At 55.4% G+C, this 24,505-nt stretch overlaps 2 protein-coding genes across 3 annotated transcripts in view; both read left to right on the forward strand.

Annotated features, from left to right (window-relative positions):
* BACE2 (beta-secretase 2) overlaps positions 1-8,590 on the forward strand; it is a 156,624-nt gene extending 148,034 nt beyond the window's left edge. The window contains exons 14-15 of one of the 2 annotated variants that reach the window (XM_057306628.1): positions 905-1,037; positions 7,249-7,484. In XM_057306628.1, the coding sequence (XP_057162611.1) occupies positions 905-1,037; positions 7,249-7,338 (223 nt within the window). In that variant the 3' untranslated portion in view covers positions 7,339-7,484. Of the gene's footprint in view, positions 1-904; positions 1,038-7,248 lie in introns of both variants that reach the window. The other variant, XM_026500880.4, reaches the window with a different exon arrangement.
* A 3,203-nt stretch (positions 8,591-11,793) lies between these two features.
* The window catches only part of MX2 (MX dynamin like GTPase 2), a 29,835-nt gene continuing 17,123 nt past the window's right edge, over positions 11,794-24,505 (forward strand). The window contains exons 1-5 of the mRNA XM_026500665.4: positions 11,794-12,757; positions 19,373-19,687; positions 20,233-20,425; positions 22,050-22,187; positions 24,319-24,473. Coding sequence (XP_026356450.1) covers positions 19,439-19,687; positions 20,233-20,425; positions 22,050-22,187; positions 24,319-24,473 — 735 coding nt within the window. The 5' untranslated portion in view covers positions 11,794-12,757; positions 19,373-19,438. The remainder of the gene's footprint in view (positions 12,758-19,372; positions 19,688-20,232; positions 20,426-22,049; positions 22,188-24,318; positions 24,474-24,505) is intronic.

Genomic DNA, 24,505 nt, shown 5'->3' on the forward strand with positions numbered 1-24,505 from the left:
GGTAGCAAGACAGCCGCCACTGACCGTAATCAGGACAGAGAAGCTAAACCCAGCGTGGGACTTACAGAAATAGGAGAGGAAACTGAGAAAAATTCTCTGTATGAATAGCAATCGAATGAAAAGGACACACACACACACACACACACACACACACACACACACGCATACACACAACTTCCTGTAGGGAGAAGTTGATCTCACTCCTGTGCTGCTTGAAAGTTTGCTCTTCTGAGTAAACACGTGTGTGTTCGTGGCCAAACTTCCAAGAACCTCAGAGTGCTTCTGTGCCCTTACGTTTTAAGGTGGCTCCTGACCATAGCATTCCCCAAATTTATTTGGCCTCAGATCCTATTTTTAATAGCACATCTTACCAGACGAAGTTATTTGATACACACTTGGAAAAATTCTGATTTAACTCAGGAAAATCTGAGCTCCTTGTTTTTTCTTTTCCTTTCTGCCCTCCTTCCTTTCCTTACTCTATATTGCCCGCTTTTACAATGGTAGCATTGTTCTAGATTTTTGTTTTCTTTTTTGATACTGACCTTTCTGAAAATGAAGGGGACCATTTCAGCCTGTCATCTTCAAGCAACTTCTGTCTGTCTTCTTTGTGGTCAGTGAACAGGAGGGGCAGTAAAGCCCAAAAATTATGTTGGCTGAATGTGAGGATGTCATTGGATCCCAAGACACAGGGCTTTTGAGAATTGAGAATTAGAACTGTGCCTAGACCTGAGGCTTAGAGTCCCTGATGTCATCAGGTGTTTAACTAGGAATTTGACAGCCTCCCGCTGTCACCCAGGAGGACGTGGTTGCTTTAGAAGCCTCTTTCCTAGGACCGCCGTGGGTGTGACACACCGGAGCCCCCGCCTACCTGCGACATTCACACGCCCTCCCCCTCTCCCCCCAGGCTGAAGGAGGACGCCAAGAAGGTCATAGAAGCACTTGGAAGTAAACAAATCAGGAACATTCGGTTCAGATCCAGCTGGGTATTTCTTACAGCAAAAGGCTTCGAACTTCCGGCAGAAATTCAGAGAGAAAATGTGAGTGCTTTTTAAACGTGGCTTCCCACAAGGGGTTAGTGTAGGACGCCCTGTGATTTGAAAGGTTGTGTGTCGGTGATGGCTCCCTGCCTCCAAGACATTCCTGTGTGAAGTGCGCACCACCCAGGGCCCCGCGGAGCCAGCTGCTCGGGTTTGAGCCCTCACTTCTCTCATGGTAATGTGCCTGGGATTCTGCATTCCTGAGTCCCGGGCGGATCACAGTAGGTGCCTGTTACGTCATTATAAGGAAACTAGTCCATCACAAGGGGCTTGTAGACCTTGCTCATTACATCAGGAAAAGTCACTCGACTGAAGTTCACATTTCCCAAATCTCTAAAAGTAGAAGATTCTTAATGGGCTCTTGGTGCTGCCTTTCCATCGTGGGGCAGCCAACACAGGCTGTGGCAAGCCTCTCGGTACCTTGCCTCTGTTCAGAGACTGGTAACAGTGCTGGGTAACGGCGCTCACCCGGCCTGTGCGTGCAGCCGCCAGACACACACCAGATTAACACAGCCTGCGCTGTTGCCGCAGCTTGGTGCATGATCCATTACAAGTCCCCCCGTCCTGTCCTCTTCATGGAAGAATGGTAAAGAGCAAGAGACGAATTAACTTGGTCGCCTGTGAAATTCCAGCTGAGCATTGGCAAATATCGGAGTCACAGGCTGGCCCCTCTGGGGCGGAGACACGGCTCTTTAGGGGACAGGACAGCTCCCAGAGAGGAAAGATCAGCAGCACAGCCATGGAGAGAAGTCACCCACTCTTCCCAGGAGAAGGGCTTCCTCTCCAGGAGCCAGAAACTCAAAGGACGCAGAGACTGGATGTCTCCAGTCCATGCAAGAGGCTGCTTCGGACTTCAGGCTGGGACACCTGGTCCAGGTCCCCTCCTGGTGCCGTGTGGTGTGGTTATGGGTCTGGGAAGGGAGACAGACAGAAACAGACAGCAGCTGGGCCTTATTGGCAGGACCACCCTTGCTGGGGAAGGGGGCTGGGGGAGGTGGGACGTCAGTGTGGCCACACAAGCAGGTAACCCGCAACCAGCTCCCAGGGGAGGCCTCATGGCTTCTCTGATGCCCCCCACACACACTGCAGCACCCTGGAGGCTCAGAAATGAGGGTTATTTTAGCATGCATCTGAAAAAACCCATTTCCCCTTGTAACTCTCATGTGCTTTTGCGGATAGGAAGCCAGTCATGCGGAACATGTTCGGAGCATTTACCCAGTGCCCTAGCATAGACTTCTCAGTACTAATGATTCAGTCTGGACACCCAGTGTACAGTTGAGGTCTCAGGGACTTGTCCTAACGAGAGGCATTCCCCGGGCTCTGCGTGGTGGCACTGTCCGGGCCGCACGGTGTAGTGTGGTAAGCCAGGCACAGCTGGGGGAGGGGGCTGGGCGTCCAGTGTCAGATTTGCCAGGGGCCACGTGTGATCCCACGCAAACCACTTGACCCCTGTGGGCCTCAGTCTGCTGCTCTGGGCAATGACATGAAAGCTAGATAGCTCCAGGGCCCAGCGCTCTGATGTAGAGGTGCACCCCCCCACCCAGGGCCTTCATCAGGCTGACTCCGCGTAGTAATGCGGCATCACCTCTCCTCCACCCTTGTACGATCAGTAGCAGTCTGGCCTCTGAAGGATCTCCAGGCTTTATCCATTCAGCGCTGTGGTCTCGGAAAGTTACTCAACCTCTCTGTGCCTCAGAATCCTCTCTCGCAAGGAAGGAATAAAGACCATACCTATCACAGAGGGTCCCTGAAGATGAAATGAGAGTAGCACGCAGGGCCCAGCAGGGAACTGAGCAGGGTTCTGGAATCCAGAGCAACTTCCTGAAGCTTCGCCTACCCTTTCCCAACAGTCCACACCCAGCTTGCCATTCCCAGCCTGAGAGTCTCCTTAAAACACACTGATGCTGGCCGTACACAGGCCACCTGAGCCAACATCGCAGGGTGGGGCCTGGCTGGTGATTCTGCCGCACAGGAAGGGTTGGACCCAGTGCCCTGAGGGAGGTCCCAATGCCCTGTGCACATCTCAGCTTCCCCCAGGATCACCTTCCGGCCTGCCCCTTCTCCAGCTGTGTTACCCTGTGCCCTCATCCCCCGTCCCCTCCCCCAGCTCCCTCAGCGTCCCCCCATCTGCCCCAGGTCAGGGACCCAGCCAGAGTGCAGGCCGGGCCCTGTACAAGTGCTGCCCTCATCCCACCGTGCCCTCTGGTGCCCTAGTGTGTCCACGGTATCAAAAAAGCCTGGAGTGAGGCTTGAATCCCTTTTTACTCAGTGTTAACATCTCAACAAACAGGTTCCCTATTAATGTTCAGCTAAGACATTTAAAATAAAACCTCGTTTGAATTGCAAAGTAGCCGTGGCCCTTGCTTCCCTATCTTCTTTATAAGAGAGAGTTTCTGGGAGGAGAGGAATCAAGGACAGAGTGGGTGTCCGAACACTGCCCTGAGTTTAGAGAACCAGTGTGTTTTGGAGCAGGGGCTCTGAGGGCATTTCAGGAAAATGCCTGTCTCGCCTACACCTGTGGGTTGAAGGCTGTCATCCCAGTTGCTACAAGAGCACAAGGACAAGACCTGAATGCAGGGAGCGGTTTCAGTGGAAGCTGTCAGTGGCTTGGGGGCACGAAAGGGGGTTTGCTCAGATGCTGGTGAGGCCTGAGCTGGAGGGGGCCAGCGCCTCAGGACGGTCTCACCCAGAGCTCGAGTCAAGTACTATGGGAGGAATCATTATGCTTTCCCATTCTGGGTATGCAGACTTGCTGTGTGGACTTCCCCAGGGGTGGTGTGCGGCCACGTGGGGCGGGCCTCCTGGGCCCCGGCTGGTCCCCAGCCACTATCACCTTCATCCCACTGCTGTTCCCAGAGCTGGCTTCCCAGGCACAGCCCACAGGTCATTCCCACATTCAGAAGCCTTCACCAGCCCCACTCACCCACCAAACTGAATTGTAAGATGTAAGAGACTTGCTTTTTTCCACACTCCCCAGGGAGGGGTCCATACGGCGTTGCTCCGTGTTCCCCTCCTAACTTAAAGGGAGACGGTCACCATGTCCAGAGCCCCTGATGCCTGCAAGTGAAGAGGGGGGTGTCCTCGAGTCCTTGCAGCAGGAACCCACTTGGGTGGCACCAGCCTGGGCTTCCAAACGGAGCAATACATCTACAGAAGGAAAAGTGATGGTGTCTACATCATGAATCTGAAGAGAACCTGGGAGAAGCTTCGGTTGGCAGCTCGTGTCATTGCTGTCTTTGAAAACCCGGCTGATGTCAGCGCCCTGTCATCCAGGAATCCCGGCTAGCGCGCGGGGCCGAGTGTGCTATTCCTGGCCGCCTCCCTCCCGGAGCCCTCACTAACCAGGTCCAGGCAGCCTTCCGGGAGCCCAGACTCTGGTGGTTACCGATCCCAGGGCTGACCACAAGCCTGTCACAGAGACGTCTTACGTTCACCTGCCCACCCTCCCTCTGGGCAGCACAGACTCTCCCCTGCACTGCGTGGACATTGCCATCCCTTGCAACAACAACAGAGCTCACTCAGGGGGTCTGATGTGAGGGCTGCTGGCCCGGGATGTTCTGTGCGTGCATGGCACCATTTCCTGGGAGCACCCACGGGAGGTCGTGCCTGGTCTCTGCTTCCACAGAGATTGTGACGAGATTGCAGAGGACGAGCAGGCCACTGCGGAAGAGGCCGTGACCAGGGAGGAATTTCACAGTGGACTGCTCCAGCTCCTGACTGAGTTCACTGCTGCTCAGCCTGAAGCCACAGACTCATCGAAGGCAAGCAGGTGCGCTCTGTGCCTCCCTCCTGAAGACGCGGCCGGCCACGGAAGACTGGTCTGCAGCTCCCACTGCTTGGGCCACTGAATGGGTAGGAGCAACCACTGAGTGGTCTTAAGCTGCTCTTCCACAAAGGCAAACAGAATGGAGATAAGGTTGATGGAAAATAAACAGTTTCTAAAAAAAATAATAAGTAAAAATAAAATGTAAGAGACTTTAAGACTGATTCCAGTTTTATAAAGGAGGAGGAATCTGAGATCCACAAACGAAGAAATAAAGGATAGAAGTCAGACACAGCGTAACCTAGGTTTGGACTTGGACACTGTCACCCTGAGTTTGCGACCCGAGGACTGTGATGTCATGTGCCTGAGCCTCCTTGTCTTCACGCTGAACTGTGGGTGGTCAGCCTGCCGTGCTTGGTGTACTCAGCACAGGGTCATCATTAGTATCACCTCCAGCATGGTCTCCATCTTGGTCCCTGGTGATCTGGAACCAGACCTAAGACCCTTGTCTTTGCAGCCGAGCCAGTCCCTCCTACTCTTATTTCCAAGCTGCATAGGCTCCACATGGTGGCGAAGCCACTCCCACTGCACTCTGCTCTCCTCCACACATCACAGAGCTTTCCCATGCGGGGCCTTTGGGGAATGAGTCATGTTTTCAACAAGTGTCACTGAGACAACTGGATATCCACATGCTGAAGAATAAATATGGACCCCTACCTCACGCCATATACAAAAATTCAGTCAAATTGGGGTCAAATAACTAGATATAAGAGCTAGAACTACTAAACTCGCAGAAGAAAACAGAGGCATGTCTTTGTGACCTTGGGTTAGACAGTGGTTTCTTTGATATGACACCAAAAGCACAGACAACAGAAGAAAGCACAAATACCATCCAGAAAGTGAAAAGGTAACCCACAGAATGGGAGAAAATGTATGCAAATGAAGGACTTGTATCCAGAATATATAAAGAACTCTTACAACTCAATAATAAAAAGATAACCCAATTTTAACATGGGCAAAGGATCTGACTAGGCAGTTTTTCAAAGATATACAGATGGCCAATAAGCACATGAAAATATGCTTATCATTAGCCATTAGGAAAATGCAAATAAAAACCCCAGCGAGATACCACCTCACACTAACTAGGGCGGCTGTAATACACAAGACATAGTTAGAAGTGTGGACGAGGAAATGGAGAAATTAGAACCCTCATACACCGCTGGAGGAGATGTGATATACAGCTGCTTTGGGAAGCACTCTGGCAATTCCTCAAAAAGTTAGACATACAGTTACCAGATAACCCAGCAGTCCTACTCATAAATGTCTACCTGAGAGAATGAAAACGTATGTTCACCCAAACACTTGTACCTGAATGTGCATAGCAATATTATCCATAAGAGCCAAAAAATAGAAAACAACCCAAATGTCTGATTAATGGATTAAAAATGTATAATCAAATATGGTATCGCCATTGGCTGGATATTATGCAGCTACGTGAAGAGATGACATGCCGACCCACGCTACAGCACCGTGAACCTTCAAAATGGGCTAAGTGAAGAAAACCAAACACACAGAAAACACATATTGTATGATTCCGTTTATATGAAATTTCCAGAACAGGCAAAACCCCTGGAGACAGAAAGTAGATGAGTGGCTGCCTAGGGCTGTGGACAGTGGGGAGTGACTGCTGACGTGTGTGCTGCTTGTTCAGGTGGTGAGAATGTTCTAAAACTGTGGTGATGGTGGCATATCTTTGTGAAAACACTAAAAACCATTGAGTTGTGTGCTTTAAATGGGTAAATGTTCTAGTATGTGGATTACATCTTCGTAAAGCTGTTATAGAAAAAGGAATGAAAACTAGAATTCCGCAGTCCATAGCAAGTAAGTCATCCTTCTTCTGTGCCAGGTTAAGATGCTCTGTTATCTGTGAAAGAATCAAAGGTACGAGGGACTAAAGCCCAACCAGTATGAACACACGTTTGCTGAGGAAGAGACTCTACAGTTTCCCTGAAAAACAATACAGCCCTGCACCCAGAAAATTGAAAATTAAACATGTGAGCTCTGCCATCCAGTATGGCGGCTGCTAGCCAAATCTGCATTGACATTGACATTGACATTTATTTAATAAAGTAGATTTTAAAATTCAGTTCATCCGTCACAGTAGCCACATTTTAAGTACGCACGAATCCGACGTGGCTAGTGGCTACTGGACAGCATAGATGACAGAACATCGGCGTCATTGAAGAAAGTGCTAGAGCTTCATTAACACCTGGTTCAAATATTATTAAGAAACGCGCTGAGAAAAAAAATCAGGTGCCCAGAGTAAGTTAGAGCAAATCCCGTTCTAGGAAGCGATTCTCTTTCTATGACTTTGCTCGTAACTGACACATTAGTTACTTGTTGAGTAGATTAGTGGATAAATAAAATTCTTTTCTTTTCTTCACACAGATCAACCACTCTGAGAGTGCAAGGAACAGGTACTCCGGCTGGCCTGCCGAGGTGCAGATAGAAGGCTGCATACCGAAGCAACCAAGCTAACGTCGCACGGCCTTAATAAACATGTGATGTGTAGACCGTTGCGGTGTGGACTGGCCCAAGACTCTTAGCCAACAGTCACTATTTGATGACTATTTGAGGTTTGTCTTCAAGTGAGCAGCATTTGCTGGTTGTATCCAATCTTGGTACACAGACCGTTTATGCCGGAATTTCTCTAAGTGAAGGCATTCGTGAGCTGGAAGACTGGAATGGATGGGAATGGTGAGGGAAGGAAGGGATGCGGCCTGGAACGGAGAGGCTGGGGGAAGCAAACTCTGCTTGTCGGGGCGCGGAGCTGCCGTAGGATGGTACCTACACATGAGCCCTGTGTGGCCCAGGCAGCTCTGCAGAGACACAGCCTCTCTTGTGTTAGCACCAAGCACACCCTCCTTTCAGGCCGTCCTCTCCTAGGACACTGAGCACGGTAGGAGGGCTTGGCAACGCTGCCTCGGTCTACTCCCACTGAGCCCTGGGGGTCCGTGAACTTACTCATTCACCCCACAAATCTGGGCGCACCTGCCTTCTGGCACTGGCATCACGGTAGTGGAGGAGGCCCAGGCAGACGTGGGGGTGTCACACCATGGGGCAGGCTGGAGGAGCCCCGGCAGGTCCAGTAGGCTCTGCTCTTGGGAGGACAGCTAGTTACCCCACTTGCCAGGAGACACATCGTTAGATCCAAGTGTCCACGATACCCACGCTTGGTGAAGGATGTCTGACCACGCATCTGATTTGGGGTTCAGGAAGTCACGCCATGGCCAAGCGCCCATTCTGACACCCTTCCCGAGCCTGGCTCCGAAGTCAGGTTGGAGTCTTGCCTCCCAGAGCGTCTAGCGTTTCATGTGGAAGGTGGAGGAGTTGGGATGGGTGAACGCATTCAAGTATCTGTATCAGTAGGACTCCTATCAAACACCCAGCAGCCCCTGGCCCCTTGAGTTTCAGCACCCTCAAAGTGTCAAACCACCCCAGTCTTCGTGGCTGACAATGGTACCGATTTCTCCTCGTATCACATGTGAGTCGCAGGTTGGCCAGGGCTTGGCCGCCGGGTGCTGGGAGCCAGGCCAGAGGAGGGTCCCCGTAGGCATGGAAGCCAGAAGGAGCAGATATCCCAGATGCCCCCAGAGCACCTGGCAGGACACATGTGAGCCCCACGTCCTTGCATCCTGTTGCCCGGAGGTATCGGGGTATCAGCCGTGCAGGGACAGGCAGGGGTGAGTAGTTGTGAGCGGGCATACACCGACCCTGCAGGCCAGGCAGGGCTCTGGCCCTGGGAAGAGCTGGCACCTGCCGGCCCGCTGCCTCGCGCAGTAGCCCCTCGGGGAGCCAGGGCCCCTCTCTGCAGAGGAGTCTGCAAACCCCTGGGTAGGACTGTGGTTCACGCCCCGTTATGGACTAAATTATGTCCCCGCAAAATTAGATCCTAACCCCTGGGACCTCGGAATGTGACCGTATTTGAAAATAGGGTCACTATGGGTGTAGCATGTTAGGAGGAGTAGGGTGGACTGTGAGCCAGGGTCACCGTGTCCTTATGCAAAGGGGGACATGGACACAGAGCATAGAGGCAGAGGTCCGGGGGATGCTTCCACAAGCCAGGAGGCCCCAAAGACACCAGCAAACCCCTAGAAGCCTGGGAAGAGGCTAGAACTGAGCCCCCTTGCGCCCGTGAAGGAAGCGCAGGCCGGCCAGCGCCTTGGACTTCTGGCCTCTGGAGTGAGGGGAGTCAGTGTCTGCTGTGTAAGCCGCCCGGTCTGCGGGGTCTGTATGGCCGCCCCAGGGATATGGGTACAGTTCCCTTTGGGTTCTGAACTCTGGCACCCACAGACATTTCTGTACTGAAGGAAGAAGGGAGCGTGTTTGTGCTCTGGCTGGAGTGACTCCATTTTCAGAGCCCCTTGGATCTTAGTTCACTGTCAGGGATGAAGCCTCAGGGCCTCCTGGCCAAGCACGTCCCAGAATCCTGTCCCGGGATGGGAGGCTCCTGCCCCTGCCCCCGCCACCGCCACAGCACTGGGACCCCTCGGCCTCTGCTGGCGCCTGCGGCGGCCCTCACAGGTACGTCCCCACCTGAGGCACAGACCCCTGGATCATCCGTGTTGTGTTTGCTGCCTCCAGGGGCCACTGAGCGTGGACGTGTCCCAGGCTCCCAGGCGCCAGCTCTGGGGACAGCCCCATGTCTGTTCTCACGGTGCCACCTGCCGACGCTCAGCTGCCAGGCTGATCGCCCGCCAAACACAGAGCTTCCTGAGAACGCCCTTCTCAGCCGCGACTTTGGCCATATTCCCTTCATCAGGCTTATGTCTTCTCCCCAAACTCTCATTTTATTCCATTAAATAGTGTGGCCGTCACCGGAATGGCTTCCAGAACATTAGCGCATTAGAGAATCAGGCCCGGGTCACTGCTGTGGGTTAGGCCCCACTGCCGCATTTTCGTTCGGCAGCTCTTGCTGAAGGGTCCTGAAGGCATCCGCTCCGCAGCCTGCAAGGGCGAGTTCCCGGCCGGGAGCAATACCAGCAGTGGGACAGCTGTGCTGCCACCCCGCAGAGCCCCGGGTCCCCCACCAGCCGCCTCGCTGTGTCCTCCCCTTACTGGGAGGCCCCTCTGGCCTCCTGTGCGGGGGGGCGGGGGTTCAGGGGTCCTGGGTTCTGGACCGACCAGGAGACATGGGGACGAGGCAGCTGGAGAGTGTAAGGGTGGTCAGTGGGGTGGTGGGCAGACCGGGGGCGGCAGGGGGGGGGGATGGCTGGAGCTCAGAGGACCCGTACATGCTGTAAGGCAGGTGCATGTCCTCCCGCACCTGTCCAGACCCTCTGAACGCACATCACCGGGAGTGTGCTTGACGCGAACTGGGGACTCTGGGTGATGACGCGTCAGTGTAGGTTTGTGGACTGGGACAAAGGTACCACTCCGGTGGGGATGCCCATCGTGGGGGAGGCTGTGCGCGTGCGGGGGCTGCGGGAAATGGGAAATGTCTGTAACTTCCTCTCCATTTTGCTTTGAACCTACAACTGCTGTAAAAAATAGTTTAGTAAAAAAAAAAAAAAAGGAAAGGCTGCCAATGACACAGAGGTGGGCAACCAGCCCTGAGCATCCTAGTGGCCCAGCCCCCATCCCCAGGGCAGAGCAGGGGTGGGCCCTCCCCGGAGGAGGGCAGACCCTGCCCCTCCCTGTGGCAGGTTCAACAGCAGCAGCGGAGTCTAGAAGTAGCTGCCCCTTCCAGGGAGGACACCAGGGCCTCAAGCCTCTGCCTCCCTGAAGGGGGGAGCTTCCCTCCCACCCCCCACTCCCACCTTCCATTACCAAGATCCCTCGGACTTGGAACACCACAAAACTGAGAACGGAGCTTGTTCCTGACGGAGAACAGGTGTCGCCAGCTGGGATGCTCCAGCGCCTTAGAAGACTCTGTCCCACCCAGCTCACACACTGGCACTGGCCAGCCTGGGGCCGGTGCCCTGGGGACAGCACCATGCTTGAGGGCTGACAGGACGTCCCATGTGCCCAGCCCACCTGCTGTGGGCCCTCTGCTACTCCTTGCGCCCATCCTGGGATGAGGGCACCATTGTTACCCCTGCTGGAGAGATGGGGCCCCGAGAGTGAAGAGGTAGTGGGCTCTGACCTCACAGTGCGTCCTACTATGTGCCCCACTGAGACACACATCCCTCGAACCCCTGCCGGTCCTCGGGACTCCACGGATCCCTCCGTCTCATTTATCTGAGTAGTTTGCATGGTCTCATTGGCACAGTTGAGAATGCCACCTTGGAAGGACAGGGCCATTGGAGGGTGGGTGCACGTTGGCTCCAGGGGCTGCGACCCTTTGAACACACTGGCTGCCATTCCACAGAGGCTCGGCAGGCCAGGTAGGGGTGCAGCCTTATCCCTTCACCCCCCTGGAGCTGAGCAGAGAGCAACATGACAGCTGGCCCTGCACTTTGATGAGCATGCCCCCCCCCCCGGCCCGCTGGTGGGTGGTGACCCCGTCCCGGCAGCTCCCTCCTGGAGAGGCCACTGGGATGAGGGTCATGTTGGAGGGGATGCTCTCTGGATGGCAGATGGAGGCCCCCAGCGGCTCTTGCTGCCCCCACGTAAGATAGAGCCACTCTGTCCGGCTTTTCCAGGGCCTTCACTGAGCCTTTCCTGCAGCTGTAGACACGGCCCGGGACTATTCGAAAAGACATGGGTGGTGAAGCAGAAAAGCATCGTACTGCGAATGAGCTGCCCAGCTCCCTGCCTGCCGCTCTGGAGGAAAGGGCTCAGCGCACACATCTTGAAGACTATCTCCCCAAGACCTGCCAAGGCCAGGGTTCTAAAAACATTTTTTAAGCCTTTAAATTCTTTCTTTAAAGGAAAACCTGCCCACAGGGGCAGTAAGTAAAATGAATGAGCAAAGAAGTGCTTGGGATTTTTTTTTTCCATGAGTCATATACAATGTTAGTTTCGATTTTGGGGAGGATCAGCCTGAGGCCTGCTTCCTTTTTCTTGTGCAGCCCTGGCAGCCTGGGGGCACCTGGGGTTCCCCGATAGCTGTGCTCTGGTGATAGGCATAGCTGACTCTTCCACTGAGTCACAGAACAGGGGACCTGCAGGACTTCTGGGCACATGGCTGCACCTTTACAGGGGACATAACCGAGGACCAGAAGGTCAGCCGGTTCCGGGCTGAGCTCCCAGCTGGGAGGCCCTGCAGTCTGGCCTCTGCCCCCTTCCTATCCTGGAGGAGAGCTCTCCCAGGGCCGGGACCCACCAGGAGCGCGAGGGTGTGCACTCAACAAATGGGTTATTGAGGGAAGCTGCGGACTTCCCTCCTTTGGGTCTGCAGTGCTTGACATGGGGAGAGCATGACAATGGTCAGGTGTGGTTCAGGCATGCTGCAGCGGGACATCTCAGAGCGTTCGAATCACAGACCTGCGGGCATGGCGGTGTGGGAGCCACCCGTGAGGGGCTAAGTTAATCAGAATGAAACCGAGTAAGACGGTCACGTCCTCAGGCTCACTAGCCTCATTCCAGAGGCTCCGGAGCCACGTTGGCGCCCCTCTGTATTGGACAGAAAAGAACAGAACATTCCCATCATCGAGGAGTTTCCTCTAGGACCGTGCTGCTCTAAGTCACTGGATCTCCAAGTGTGGCCACCAGCCCCCCCTGAGAAGTCATCCTCTGCAATGCAGATTCTCGGGCCCCACCCGGGCCCCGGGCAGCAGCCCCCGTGTGTGCCCCAGCCCTCCAGGACAATCTGGCTGCAGCTGGAGGCTGAGGACCCCTGTGTCAGTCACGGGAGGAGGGAGGAGAGTGCTGCTGCTTCACTTTCATTTCCGTGGCCGGTTATTTGGTTTCATTTCTGTCAGTGCCGCTCAGGGGAAGTGAGTCCCACAGCATATAAGAGGGACGCGAAGAAGGATGGGATGAGTCTCCTGGTGCGCACTGCCAAGGCACAGAGGTAAGAGTGGCCCCAGGCAGCCGTGGGGGAGGGGATGCGTCACCGCGTCTCTCTGCAGCAGACGTGCCTTTTCAAAGGATTTCCTTGGAAACTGGCTTGTGCCAGAAGGCAGGAGACAGACAAGTTTCTGAAGCTGCTCCCTGTTAGAGTTGGGAAGCCCTGGGTTGGCACCGGTCCCCTGCACGCCCAGGGTGCATTCTAGAGGGGGTGGCTGGTCTGGAGCACAGGGCAGCCCCCCCATTCTGAAGCTGACCAAAAGCCCTGTGCCCAAAAAGGGGTGGCTTCTGGGACGCCTCGCTCAGCATCCGTGGTGCACACATGTCTGGGGGTGGGGTGGGAGCTTTGCGCCCCCGTGATCTTGTGAATTATAACAGGATACATCAACTGTCGTCACCTGCTGTATATTACATCATGGCCATGGTTAGTAATGTAGTTAATAACGCTGTATTGCATGTTTAAAATTTGTTTAGAAAGTAGATTTTAAAAGCCCTTATCAGAAGAAAAATGTAACCATGTATCAAGACAGATGTTGACTAGATTTATTGCACTGATCATTTTGCAATCCATACAAACAGCAGGAAAAAATATATATATCTAAAATTTGATCTTCATCCTGTTCCTGGCTCCAAGCTCCTAAAACCGTTGGGATTTCCCAAACGGAGAGAGCATTGTCTTTTGTTATGTTAATAAGGTGACTTTGGAAAGCATCCTGGGGTAGGGCTGGCCAATGATTAGTGTTGGAACTTTCCTGCCCCCCTGACCTCCAGGGAGGGAAAGCAGCTGGAGGTTGAAGCAATCTCCACTGGCCTTTACTTCATCCATTGTGTCTGTGCGATGAAACCACCATAAAAACCCAGAAGGAGAGGGTCTGGAGGGCTTCCAGGCTGGTGAGCACAGGGGACTGTGGGGAGAGTGGACCCTGGAGGGCACGGGCACTCCACCCCCTTCCCCAGACCTCGCCCTGGGCATCTCTTCCGTCTGGCTGTTCCTGAGTTAGATTCTTTTTTTTTTTTTCTTTTTAAGATTTTATTTATTTATTTGACAGAAAAACAGCCAGCGAGACAGGGAACACCAGCAGGGGGAGTGGGAGAGGAAGAAGCAGGCTCATAGCGGAGGAGCCTGATGTGGGGCTCTATCCCAGAATGCTGGGATCATGCCCTGAGCCGAAGGCAGAGGCTTAACCGCTGTGCCACCCAGGCGCCCCCCTGAGTTAGATTGTTTTATAATAAACCAGTAATCTAATGAGTTCTCTGAGATCCAGGAGCCGCTCAAGCAAATTATTCGAACCCCAGCCGGTGGTTGGGACCTCCGATCTGTAGCCAGCAGGTCAGAAGCAGGTGGCGGTGCGCACGGAGCGGTCTGCCAGGACCCAGCCCTTAGCCTGCGGCATCGGACGCTATGTTGGGGTAGATTGTGAAAGAACTGTTAATTGCCGGGTGGTGTGGAAGAAAACCCACACATTGGAACTGCTGTCAGACGTCGAGCCCCAAAGCCTGGTCTCTGGGCTTCAGGCGCCTTCCTGTTTGTGGCTTTGGTGGCACAGGGCCACCTCAGCAGCGCGCTCGAAGGATAGGGCACCTGCCAGGATTTGCCACTCCCTGCTGTAGCCCACAGGGTAGTATGGCGCCTTCGAAGTGTTACTTGGAGAGAGACACTGAGGCCAGGTCCTCCCAGCAGAGCGGCTTTTTCAGGGAACAGATTAGTATGAACCACGGAGTGTTTGTGTCTCACGGCCACCGACACAAAGTACCACGCGCTCAGTGCCTTAAACAGTGGAAGCTCGTCTTCTCGGAGCGCTGGAGGCGGGAGGTCTGAGATCCAGGTGTCAGCAGCGCTGGGTCCTTCCCCGACTGTGGAGGGGGGGTGCTTCCTCGCCTTTTCCAGCTTCTGGTCGTTGCCAGCAAACCTGGCATTATTTGGGGAACATCTCAGGGAGCTGTGGTGGTTCCCTGGGTCGTGCCAGCAGTAGGAAGAAGGAATCCCGGCCACAGGGTCACCCACGACACAGAAGAAATTCCAGCAGGTTTTCCAGGGTGGAGGTTGGGCTCCTCCCTGCTCACACAGAGCCCTGGGGTTCGGCCAAGGACGGAGGGGAAGTTTAGATGTGCATCTGTGAGTAATAACACCTTCTTTTCTCTTTCCTGGAAACTGTGATGAAATCTCAGTGAACTGGATTTTTGTCATTGGAGTCTGCTTTCAGGAGAACACAATGTCTTGATTAGCATGAAAGGAAGCAAACTATCCCCACAGGTCTGTCTGCGTGGTCGTGCAGACTTGGCCCGATCGCTGCAATTTTAGAATAACCTTGAAGGCACAGCAAGATGCCAGGTCCAAGGAGGACAAATTATAAAGGGACTGAAGCGTTCTCCCCTCTGCAGGCGGAGCCTGTGTGGCTGTGGAGCTCCTCGCAGAACCAGCCCTGGGCAGGGGCAGGAGGCGAGGTGGGGGGAGCGGGGGGGACGATGGGCGCAGGGCGCTGGGGGCCAGGCCCTCCCACCTACTGAGCCTCCCCTGGGGCATGGCAGAGAGAGAGAGAGAGAGAGAGAGAGAGAGGGAGGAAAGTCCAAACACAGTAGAATCAAAAGCAGGAGGAACAGATCCTGGGGGAGCAAGGGGCTGGTGTTCAAGATTGAGATCCCAAATCCATCAGCCCTCTGTGAAGTGCTTTCTTTTCTTTTTTTTTTTAAGATTTATTTTATTTTATTTATTTCAGAGAGAGAGCATGAGTAGGGGGCAGAGGGCGGGGAGCAGGGGGCAGAGGGGGACACGGGGGGCGGGGAGGGGGAGATGGGGAGGGGGCAGGGGCCATTGGGGGGGTTGTGGGGGGAATGGGGGGTGGAGAGGCAGTAGGGGGAGGAAAGGGGCAGAGGGAGAAGTAGGCTCCTCACCCAGCAGGAAGCCTGCCACAGCGCTCAATCCCAGGACCCCCGGATTATGACCTGAGCCGAAGGCAGACGCTTAATCGAGCCCCCCAGGTGCCCCTGTGACATGTTTTCAAAATGTGAATAATTTCACTGTTCCCTCATTGTCAAAATAATCCACTGTTGGAATCCCGAGTCTGTTGCTTTCGAGGCAGGGATGGTACCCCAGCTGTTCAGCCTGTCTGAATTTTGCTTCCCATGTCCGATAAACACAGGATGCTGTAAATGAGATCATATGGCTCCCGGGACCGCAGGGCACACGAACAGCATCAGGGACCCTTTCCCGCCCAGCCCATCTGTCTGTCCATTTCTCCCACCACCCCCTCCCTACTCCTTCCTCACCTCTCCGGGCACACGTAGCCTCACCCTGCCTCGGTATCCCCCGGTCTGGGTTCAATCTCATAGTGGAGATTCCCAAACTTTCTATGTCTGGGGTGCCCTGAGTGTCTCCGTGATTCATTGGTGGTGCCCCCTTTTGGGGGAGCAAAAACTCCTGCCCCTTTAATGTCCTTGTAGCTGGACTAAGAATCATGTCTCCGTGAGACAGATCAATAGGAGAAAATCTAATTTAACAGCGTGTGTACAAGGAATCCACAGGCATGGACGTTCCAGAAGGTCAGGCGACAGCGGGCACACATGGCATCCTGAACAAAGGAGAAGGGCGGGGCGTCGGGGACTTCGGAGGGAAGGGACGCACTTCACGGGGCGACAAGAGCAGCTGTTTGCTGATTAGATGGTTGCCCCAACATATAGATAAAACGTATCTCTGCTGAGCACCCTTATTCTGGAAAGACCCCAGTTTGGATTCTTCTATGGAGTGCAGGGAGGGGCACAGTTTCTTCTGAGCCGCAGGGTCTCAGTTGCCTTCAGCCCAAGATAATCCACGAGCCAAAGTGGTGCATTCTTGGGGGGAAGGGGGAGTCTAACCCCTTCACCCCTGACCAATAGCCTATCCATCAATTGTTGCTGTGAGGTCCAAAAACTCAGCAACAGGAGGTTGTGTGGTGTCCAACAGGTGTCTCTGTGAACCCCTGAGAAATTTTAAATACACCACAAATCCCCCTGCAAGTTTGCTGAGGTTCCTCAGGGTGCCCTGACACACAGTTTGGGAACCATCGCCTGACGATTCTGGGTAATGCCTTTTCTTCACCTGCATGTCACTCAGAGGCTTACCTGTGATGTAGGTAGCCTCGTCGCAACTTCAGGGTGCCTTCAACAGGGGGGGCACTGTCTCCGTGAACCCAGCAGCAAGGCAGTCCTGATGGGATGAGGTCAGTTTCTCGGGTCCCTCTCCCCCGGCTGCTCTAGGACTGGGTGGACGGTGGACAGAGGCTGTGGGGGGCGGTGTGGGGACTGAGCTCAGGCTACCCTTCTGAGCTTGTGCTGTCTGTGGCCTGGGCTTTCTGACTCGTCCTCGGGTCCAGCCACACCCCTGCTCTGTCCCGTGCTGAGAAGGAGACAAGCAAAATCGTCCATCCAATGAGGATTCCCTGGAAGTGATCAAGGATGCAGGCAGAGGCCCAGGGACGATGCAAAACAACTCCCTCCCTTCCCCATCCACTGTCCCTCAGTCCAGAAGACACCTCCTTCAGGGGCAGGGGGCCCTCACCTCTGGTCTGCCTCCTTCTGTGCGCGGCCGCGGTCTTCCCTGCGTCCCACCCTTTACGTACCCTTGGGGCTCCTTCTTCCTCTGGTTGCTGGCTCAGCCCCTGTAAGCGGATTCCAGCCTGTTGCCCCTGCAGGGTCTAGTTGGGAGTGGGGCCCGGCAGGGTCCCTCTCTGGTGCTTTCAGTCCCGATGAGAGGGAAGGAAGGAAGGAAGGAAACCTTTTCTGGGGGCAGCCCCAGTGATCCCGGCGCAGGACCAGCCATCTTTCCCCTGCCCGTGCTTCTCCCCCGACACGCTCCTCCTGTCCCTCCTGTCTGCTCCTGTCCTGTGCGCCACCCTTTATGGTCCCCATCTTTTCAAAGACAGTTCTGTGCTCCTGACTTGATTGGATCCTGCTGCCCCATCCTGCCGCGTGCGAATCCCAAGAGCAGGTGTTTCTCCACGCTCACTTCCCGGGGCGCCTCTGTAGCACCTCCATGTCTGCGGCTGCGACCCCTCCTCCCAGGGTCCGTGAGCTCCCATCAGGAAAGGCAGAGAATGTGTGGACCCCTAAAGACCATCTCTCTCATGCACTGCTGTAAATTGCTTGTAAAACAGTTACCCGAAATTGGGTTCGCCTCTTGTTGGCGGTCGCGAGCCAAAGGGCATAACCAACCAAGCCCAGGAATAGGACAGGGAAGGTGGTACTTGGAACAACCAAAGAAGAACACCGGGTGTATTTCCCAAAGTTGGGCCTCCTCAAACCACAGAACCGGGAAAGGTTTATGCTAAGCGCGCGTGCACATTCATGACGGGGCTTGTGCAGTGGCAATCACAGCGTGGGCTTGGGGCAAAAGCCATCTTAAGTGACAGAGTCCAGGTCCCCAGTGATGGAAGCCACAGGGCCAGCCAGGGCAACACCATCAGTTCTCTGGGTCCAGTTGGTCTGGAATCTGCGAGCTCACAGGGTTTAGATCTTGCAATGATAACTCAAGAGCGTGTTGGCCCGGGGTGCCTGGGGGGCTCTGTAGTTGGAGCCTGAGACTCCTGGTCTCAGTGTTGTGAGTTCGAGCCCCACGCTGGGTGTAGAGATTACTTAAAAATAAAATATTAAAAAAAAATGTGTTAGGCCAATCTTTACTTTTGAACCAGGCCTGGGAGTTTCATCACTGATTGATTGTCCCTGATACCATCAGGCTATCTCCTGGTCCGATGGTGGCTGTTCGTTCTTACATTCTTTTCTTCCCCTAAAGTCCTTAACTACGGGGCTCTGTTCTTCTGCAATTTTGACATATCCCAGGAGGTTCTGCAAGAAATGTGCTTTGGGCAAGTAGTGCTGGTCAGGCACAGATCCCCGGATGGCCAGGTCCCACAATGACCCTTCTTATGTCAAGAAAGCTGTATCTCATCGTTCTTTTCCTGGGGACCCCTAATTCTGCTTGCAAAATCTTTTTTTTTTTTTTTGAAGATTTTATTTATTTATTTGACAGAAAGAAACACAGCCAATGAGAGAGGGAACACAAGCAGGAGGAGTGGGAGAGGAAGAAGCAGGCTCCCAGCAGAGCAGGGAGCCCAAAGCAGGGCTCGATCCCAGGACCCTGGGATCAGGCCCCGGGCCAAAGGCAGACGCTTAACGACTGAGCCACCCAGGCACCCCCTTTGCTTGCAAAATCTTAAAACAAGAATAAGGCCTGATAAGACTCTGGGGATGGGAGCCAAGGAGCATGGCAAGGCCCATGACCCTACGACTCCCCATGATTCTCTTGCAAGCCTCCTTGCCGCCAAGGAGGAAGGGTGCACAGACTGATTGTGTCCTTTGCTCTTTGACAAAAGGGAGCCCTTGACTCACCGGGAGAGCAAACTCCTCCAGCTCGGCGCTCTGAGAAGTAATTTATTGTGTGTTTCTATCATGGAGGTTAATGTAACTAACACAATTTCCTTATTTAAGGAGATTAAATAAGCCAGCAGATTTGTTCTCGAGGTCTCCCCCAGGTCTGCATGCAGGGGTGAATGGTGTGGGGTTGGGCAAGGAGGGACTGGCAAAGGTCCGGCCTGGGAGGGGACTGCCCAGGGACAGTGGGCCACTCTGCCATCCTGTGTCTTTGCAGAGCTTGTTAAGAAGACGACGTGCTGAGCATCGGAGAGCACTGCCACCAGTTCTGACTCAGTGACTAATGTCGAAGCCACAAGGGTCTTGGCCATACCAGAAGCGGAAAATGTTTCTTCCTCAACAGCAACCAAAAAAAGAACTGAATTTCTTCCAGCAACAGCCACCGCCATCTGGTGAGGGAGCAGGACACATGATGTATCCCCCAAACCATCAGGTCAGAGGGCTGGATACCGTTTCCCTCACCAAGGAGTTCTTCTCGCTGGCACTGAACCCTCAGCAGCCAGAAGGAAGCAGGGGCCAACAGAGGGCAAAGGTAAGTCATGCAGAGGGATTTCAGGAAGGGTGCGTTCCAGCTGCTGGCCAGAGGTGAGCTCCCCAATCAAGGCCATAAACCCACAAGTCTGGTCCAATCCCACCAGCAAAGCCGGTGCCCCATGGTTTCCCAGGCACCTCCAGCAAGCCCCTGGGACGCACCCAATCTTGGGGGCAGCAAGCCTGGGACTTCTCTTCCACGTGCTGGGGTCTCCCTCCCTCCCGGGGGAGATTTCCTGCAGCTGCTATGGTCACTGCCGCCATTGGTAACCCACCCCACTCCCCATACCACCCCTCCTCGGTGCCCAGGGCCTGGCTCCTTTCCTCCCTCTGGCCGGGAACTCCTACCCCTGCGTGCTTTCTCCCTGCTCAGTGAGGCGCCTCCCCAGCCACCTAGCCCCACATCAGCAGAAGCAAAGCCTCTGAAGGAAGAGAGCGTGAGGACCTCCCTGAGGCCCTCCCACCTCCTGTCTGCGCCCCAACATCAGTGGCGTCACACGTTCTGCCCCAAATTCCCGATGATGATGGGAATCCTGCCTCTTCCAGGGCCTCGAGCTCAGCCTGGCTAGCCAGTACGAGGAGAAGGTGCGCCCCTGCCTCGACCTCATCGACTCCCTGCGGGCGCTGGGCGTGGAGCAGGACCTGGCCCTGCCCGCCATCGCCGTCATTGGGGACCAGAGCTCGGGCAAGAGCTCGGTGCTGGAGGCTCTGTCAGGCGTCGCCCTCCCCAGAGGCAGCGGTAAGGACCCTGGCCCAGCTTCGCTGCACAACCAGCTGGGCTGCCCGTGGGCCGCAAAGCATCCCTGGGGGGCCAGGGCTTCAGAGGCAGGCCCTAGAAGGCTTAAGTCTGCCGTGTGTGGCCTGGGCTGGCAGGTGGCGGGGGGGAGGGTCCCCCACGGCCCTCAGGTTTCTGACCCCCTTTCACATCAGTAGCTCTCGTTGGGCCTGGGTCAGTTGAGGCCAGAGGACCTTGCATGTTTTTCTAGCAGTCTCTGTTAAGAGCGCAGAAACCTTTCTTTAATCACATTGAATTTCTAAGTCTCAGGGGACGTGTGGAAAATTTTCTCAATGTTTGGAAAAGTGATTAGCCAGGATCATAGTGTGATAAGACACACTGTTTTCCTTTAAAATATATATATTAAATGTGTGTAGAGTTAAGAGGCTGCTATACGTTTGTGATTGAATAAAATAAAGGAAAGGGGGAAGGGAAGAGACGGGGCGCCCTCCAGGCCAGGTTGGGGGAGGCTGCGTCTGGGTCCCTCCCCCTGCTCCCTGTCCTGCCAGTGCTGCCGTAGCCCAGACCCGACTGCACCCCAGGGGTTGGGGGCCACCCATACCGGCTCAGCTGGGCTGCCCCCAGGCACAGAGGAGGTTATGGGGACCCCAGAGGGCTGCCCAGGTCCTGCACAGCCCCCGCCAGCAGCTGCCACACCAGGCACCCCGGCCTGCACCCTATCCCGGCCCCTGGCAGCCCAGTCCTAGACTCCAGGGTGTCCTGTGAAGTCCCGGTCAGCCCTGCCGGGCACCTGGCGCAGGAGGGAGGAAGGGTCTGGAGCAGTCGCTTGTCTGCTCTGCCCTGGGCCCCGCGTTCTGGGGAGAGGTGCAGCATGGTGGAGGGTCTGGGTGCCAGTGGCATACTTGTGACTCTGGGCCTGTCCCCAGGCTGGGCGAGGAGATGATGCTGCCCTCATAGGGCCAGCAATAGAGAGGACACGTGTAGTGCTCGGGGCTTCGAAACAGGAGCGCCCAGCCCCAAGAAGCTCAGGGCAGTTCCAGGCTTTCTGAGCTCTGGCTGCGCAAACCGCACCGAAAGAATGCCCTTGAACCCCCTCCCTAGGATGTCCCGACTCTTGCCCTGCCTCTAGCTGCCTTCTCCCCACACCCTCCACCCCCAAGTGTGAGGGGCTGGGAGGGGGTGGGACAGATCTCACCGCTCCACACGTCCATCTGACCTCTGCCGTCTGCGGCCACCTGGACAAAGGCCAGTCCCACGGCCAAAGCCGGAGGTGGGACTCCAGCCCAGGTGTCCCGGGGAGCCCTCAGACACGCAGAGCCTCAGTTCGGGCTGGTGTGGCTTCCAGAGCAGCACGGCGGGGACAGTGGCCATGGTCGGCCTGGAGGCTCAGTGACCACAAAGCACAGGGCCCTGGGCGGGGGAAGCTGCCAAAGCCTCTGTCCTCGGACCTGTGCCCTTTTGTGCCCGCCCAGTCCGGGCCTTCATCGCTACCCAGTCCTGGAGAGGGACCGAAATTTCAGACAAGGACTCTGGGGACTCTGGGGCAGCTCCATAGAGGGGCGAGGGGAAAGGCACCTGCGAACCCTCCTTTTCAAGGGAACTTAGGATGTTTGGGGCGCTGTCTCAGGAATCGTGACCAGGTGCCCGCTGGTGTTGAAGCTGAAGAGGCAGCGGCACGAGTGCGCGTGGAGGGGGCGGCTCAGCTACCGCAAGACGGACCTCCCGCTCCAGGACCCCTCCCAGGTGGAGAAGGAGATCCTCAAAGGTAAGAGGCCCCGGGTTCCTGCCGGTGCGGCTCGGGGGGCCGCTCCCCTCCCCATCCTGGCTCCTTCTCTGCCTCCTGCTCGTCGGGCCTCTTCCTCCCAGGCTCTTCGTGTGCCTGTCCTCCTGCTCGCACACTGTCCCCTCCTCCGGGAAGTGCCCCTCGCAGGACCCCCTGCCGTCCCGGTCACCGCTGTCCTGAGCCCCTGCTCTGCAGATTATTAAAGCAGATTTGGGACGTGGGGGGCTCCATGTGACTGATAACAAACACAGCCTCTCTCTGTGACTTCCCGGGTGCAGCTCCCTGAGAACCTCGTGTCTGCAGGCCTCAAATGGATCAGCAGAGGGGTCTCTTCCAGAATGGAGAAGTCTCGCCCCCAGTTCTTGTGCTCACCCCTGATGACCACCCCAGCAGGCTGCTGGAGAGAGAAGGGTCCTCCAGCCCTGATGCTCCAGGACTCGCTTTCTGTTCCATGGTGGCTCCGTGGCTAATTCCAAGAGAAGGAGGAGGAGGAGGAAGGGAGGTGTTGAGGGGAGAGTCCACCCTTGGGGACAAGGCCAGGTGATAGGGGAGCATCGTCCTTATGTCTCCATGCTTCCCCTTGAGCCGGTGACCAGCGGCCTCTGTGTCCTTGTCCTTGGCATGTGTGTCCCACGATGTTTGCCGTCGGTACCTCCCCTCCCCCTCCCCCTCCCCCAGACCATCCAAGCTTCCTCTCCTTTTCGGATTCCCTAGGCCATCCGGCCCCTGGCCCCTCAGGGTGGCACCTGGTCTGCAGCAGCGACTCTGTCTGGGGGCTCGTTGGCCCTGCAGAGTCTCAGGGAGACACCCCAGACCTGCGCAGTCGGCATTCGGGCTTGAACCAGGCTCCACGATGGGTCCTCTGCGCTCAGAGTGCAAGACACCATGTGCCGAGCAGGGCCAGCTACGTGACTCGGGGGCTCAGCGCAAAGTCAGGCTCCCAGACTCCACCCCCCATTCAGAATGACTCAGAATTTCAAGACTGTGAAAGCAGATTAGTAAACCGGAGTAGGGGGGGCCTCCGAACATGGGGCTCCCTGTGACAGCTCGGGCCCCACGTGCACATAGGCATGAGACATCTTAGTTGGTCCGTGTTCTGGTTGTGACATGAACAGCCTGTGGGAGGACTGTTTTTTTCCAGCTCGCCTACAGGGGTGCTCCCAGGAAGGGGCGAGATCCCCTTGGCATGTGTGGTGGCCCCTGCCTGCCTGAGGGCATCTGGACATCACTGTGGGTGACAGGCAAGCCAGGAGAACGTGCAGCAGGGAGCTGGGCATGATGGTGGAAGTGGGTGTGTGGGGGGGGTACTCTCTCAGCTCTGCCGCACGACCTCCGTCTGGCCGGGAGATTTGCTCTGTGGAGCTCTCGTGCCCACATCCCCATGCCTGTCCTCCCTCCCCACGCCAGTCTTAGCTTGCGGATGTGATGGGAGCTCCCGTCTGTGGCACGGAGGGGCTGTCTTTATTGACACTTGGTTTTCGTGACAACTGTGTGCACCTTCCGACTTCTGACCCAGAGCCTGTCAGTCCTTTGGCCACCCTCCAGGAGGACGGAAACCGTCCTGCCGCACCAGCAGAGCTCGAGTCCAGCTCAAAAAGAAACATTTCTTCTGTCTTTGAACCTGTCACTTGGGTGGGGGTACTTGGTGTTCTTGGGACAGGCCGGCGTGTCCCCCAGAGTGAGTCACGCGAAAGAGAGCAGGTGGTGGTCACTGTGTCATTATTGCTGGTCATACACTGTCACTTCCACCATGTCTGTCTTTAGACAGAAGTCCCTACGTCCAGCCCCGGCGCAGGGGTTCACCTTTTGGAGGGAAGAGTGTGGAAGAATTTGGGGAGGTATTTGAAGACACTACAACACTCACTAGAAAATGTTAAAAAAGCATAAAAAGAACAGAACCCATCGTAACCCCATTGTGAGCATGTGGTGTTTCCCTCCAGGCTTTCGGAAGGTCTGTGTGTTCAACAGAACCCTGAGTGGCCTCAGAGACCACTCATCAGGCCTCTGTGATGTGTTTCCTAAACACAGGGGCTCTCAGAGGCTCTTACAACTGCTTTTCCTTGGATGGGTCATTAATCTGGACTCTGGGTTTCCCCTCTCTCGTCCTCTACAGCCCAGAACACCATAGCTGGGAACGGACTTAGCATCAGCCATGAGCTCATCAGTCTGGAGATCACCTCCCCTGAGGTCCCGGATCTGACCCTCATTGACCTCCCCGGCATCACCAGGGTGCCTGTGGGAAACCAGCCCCAGGACATCGGATTGCAGGTGAGCTTTCCTGGAACTTGGGAATGGACCAC

This window comes from Ursus arctos, unplaced genomic scaffold (genome assembly GCF_023065955.2).
Source record: "Ursus arctos isolate Adak ecotype North America unplaced genomic scaffold, UrsArc2.0 scaffold_4, whole genome shotgun sequence".
NCBI classification, from domain to species: domain Eukaryota; kingdom Metazoa; phylum Chordata; class Mammalia; order Carnivora; family Ursidae; genus Ursus; species Ursus arctos.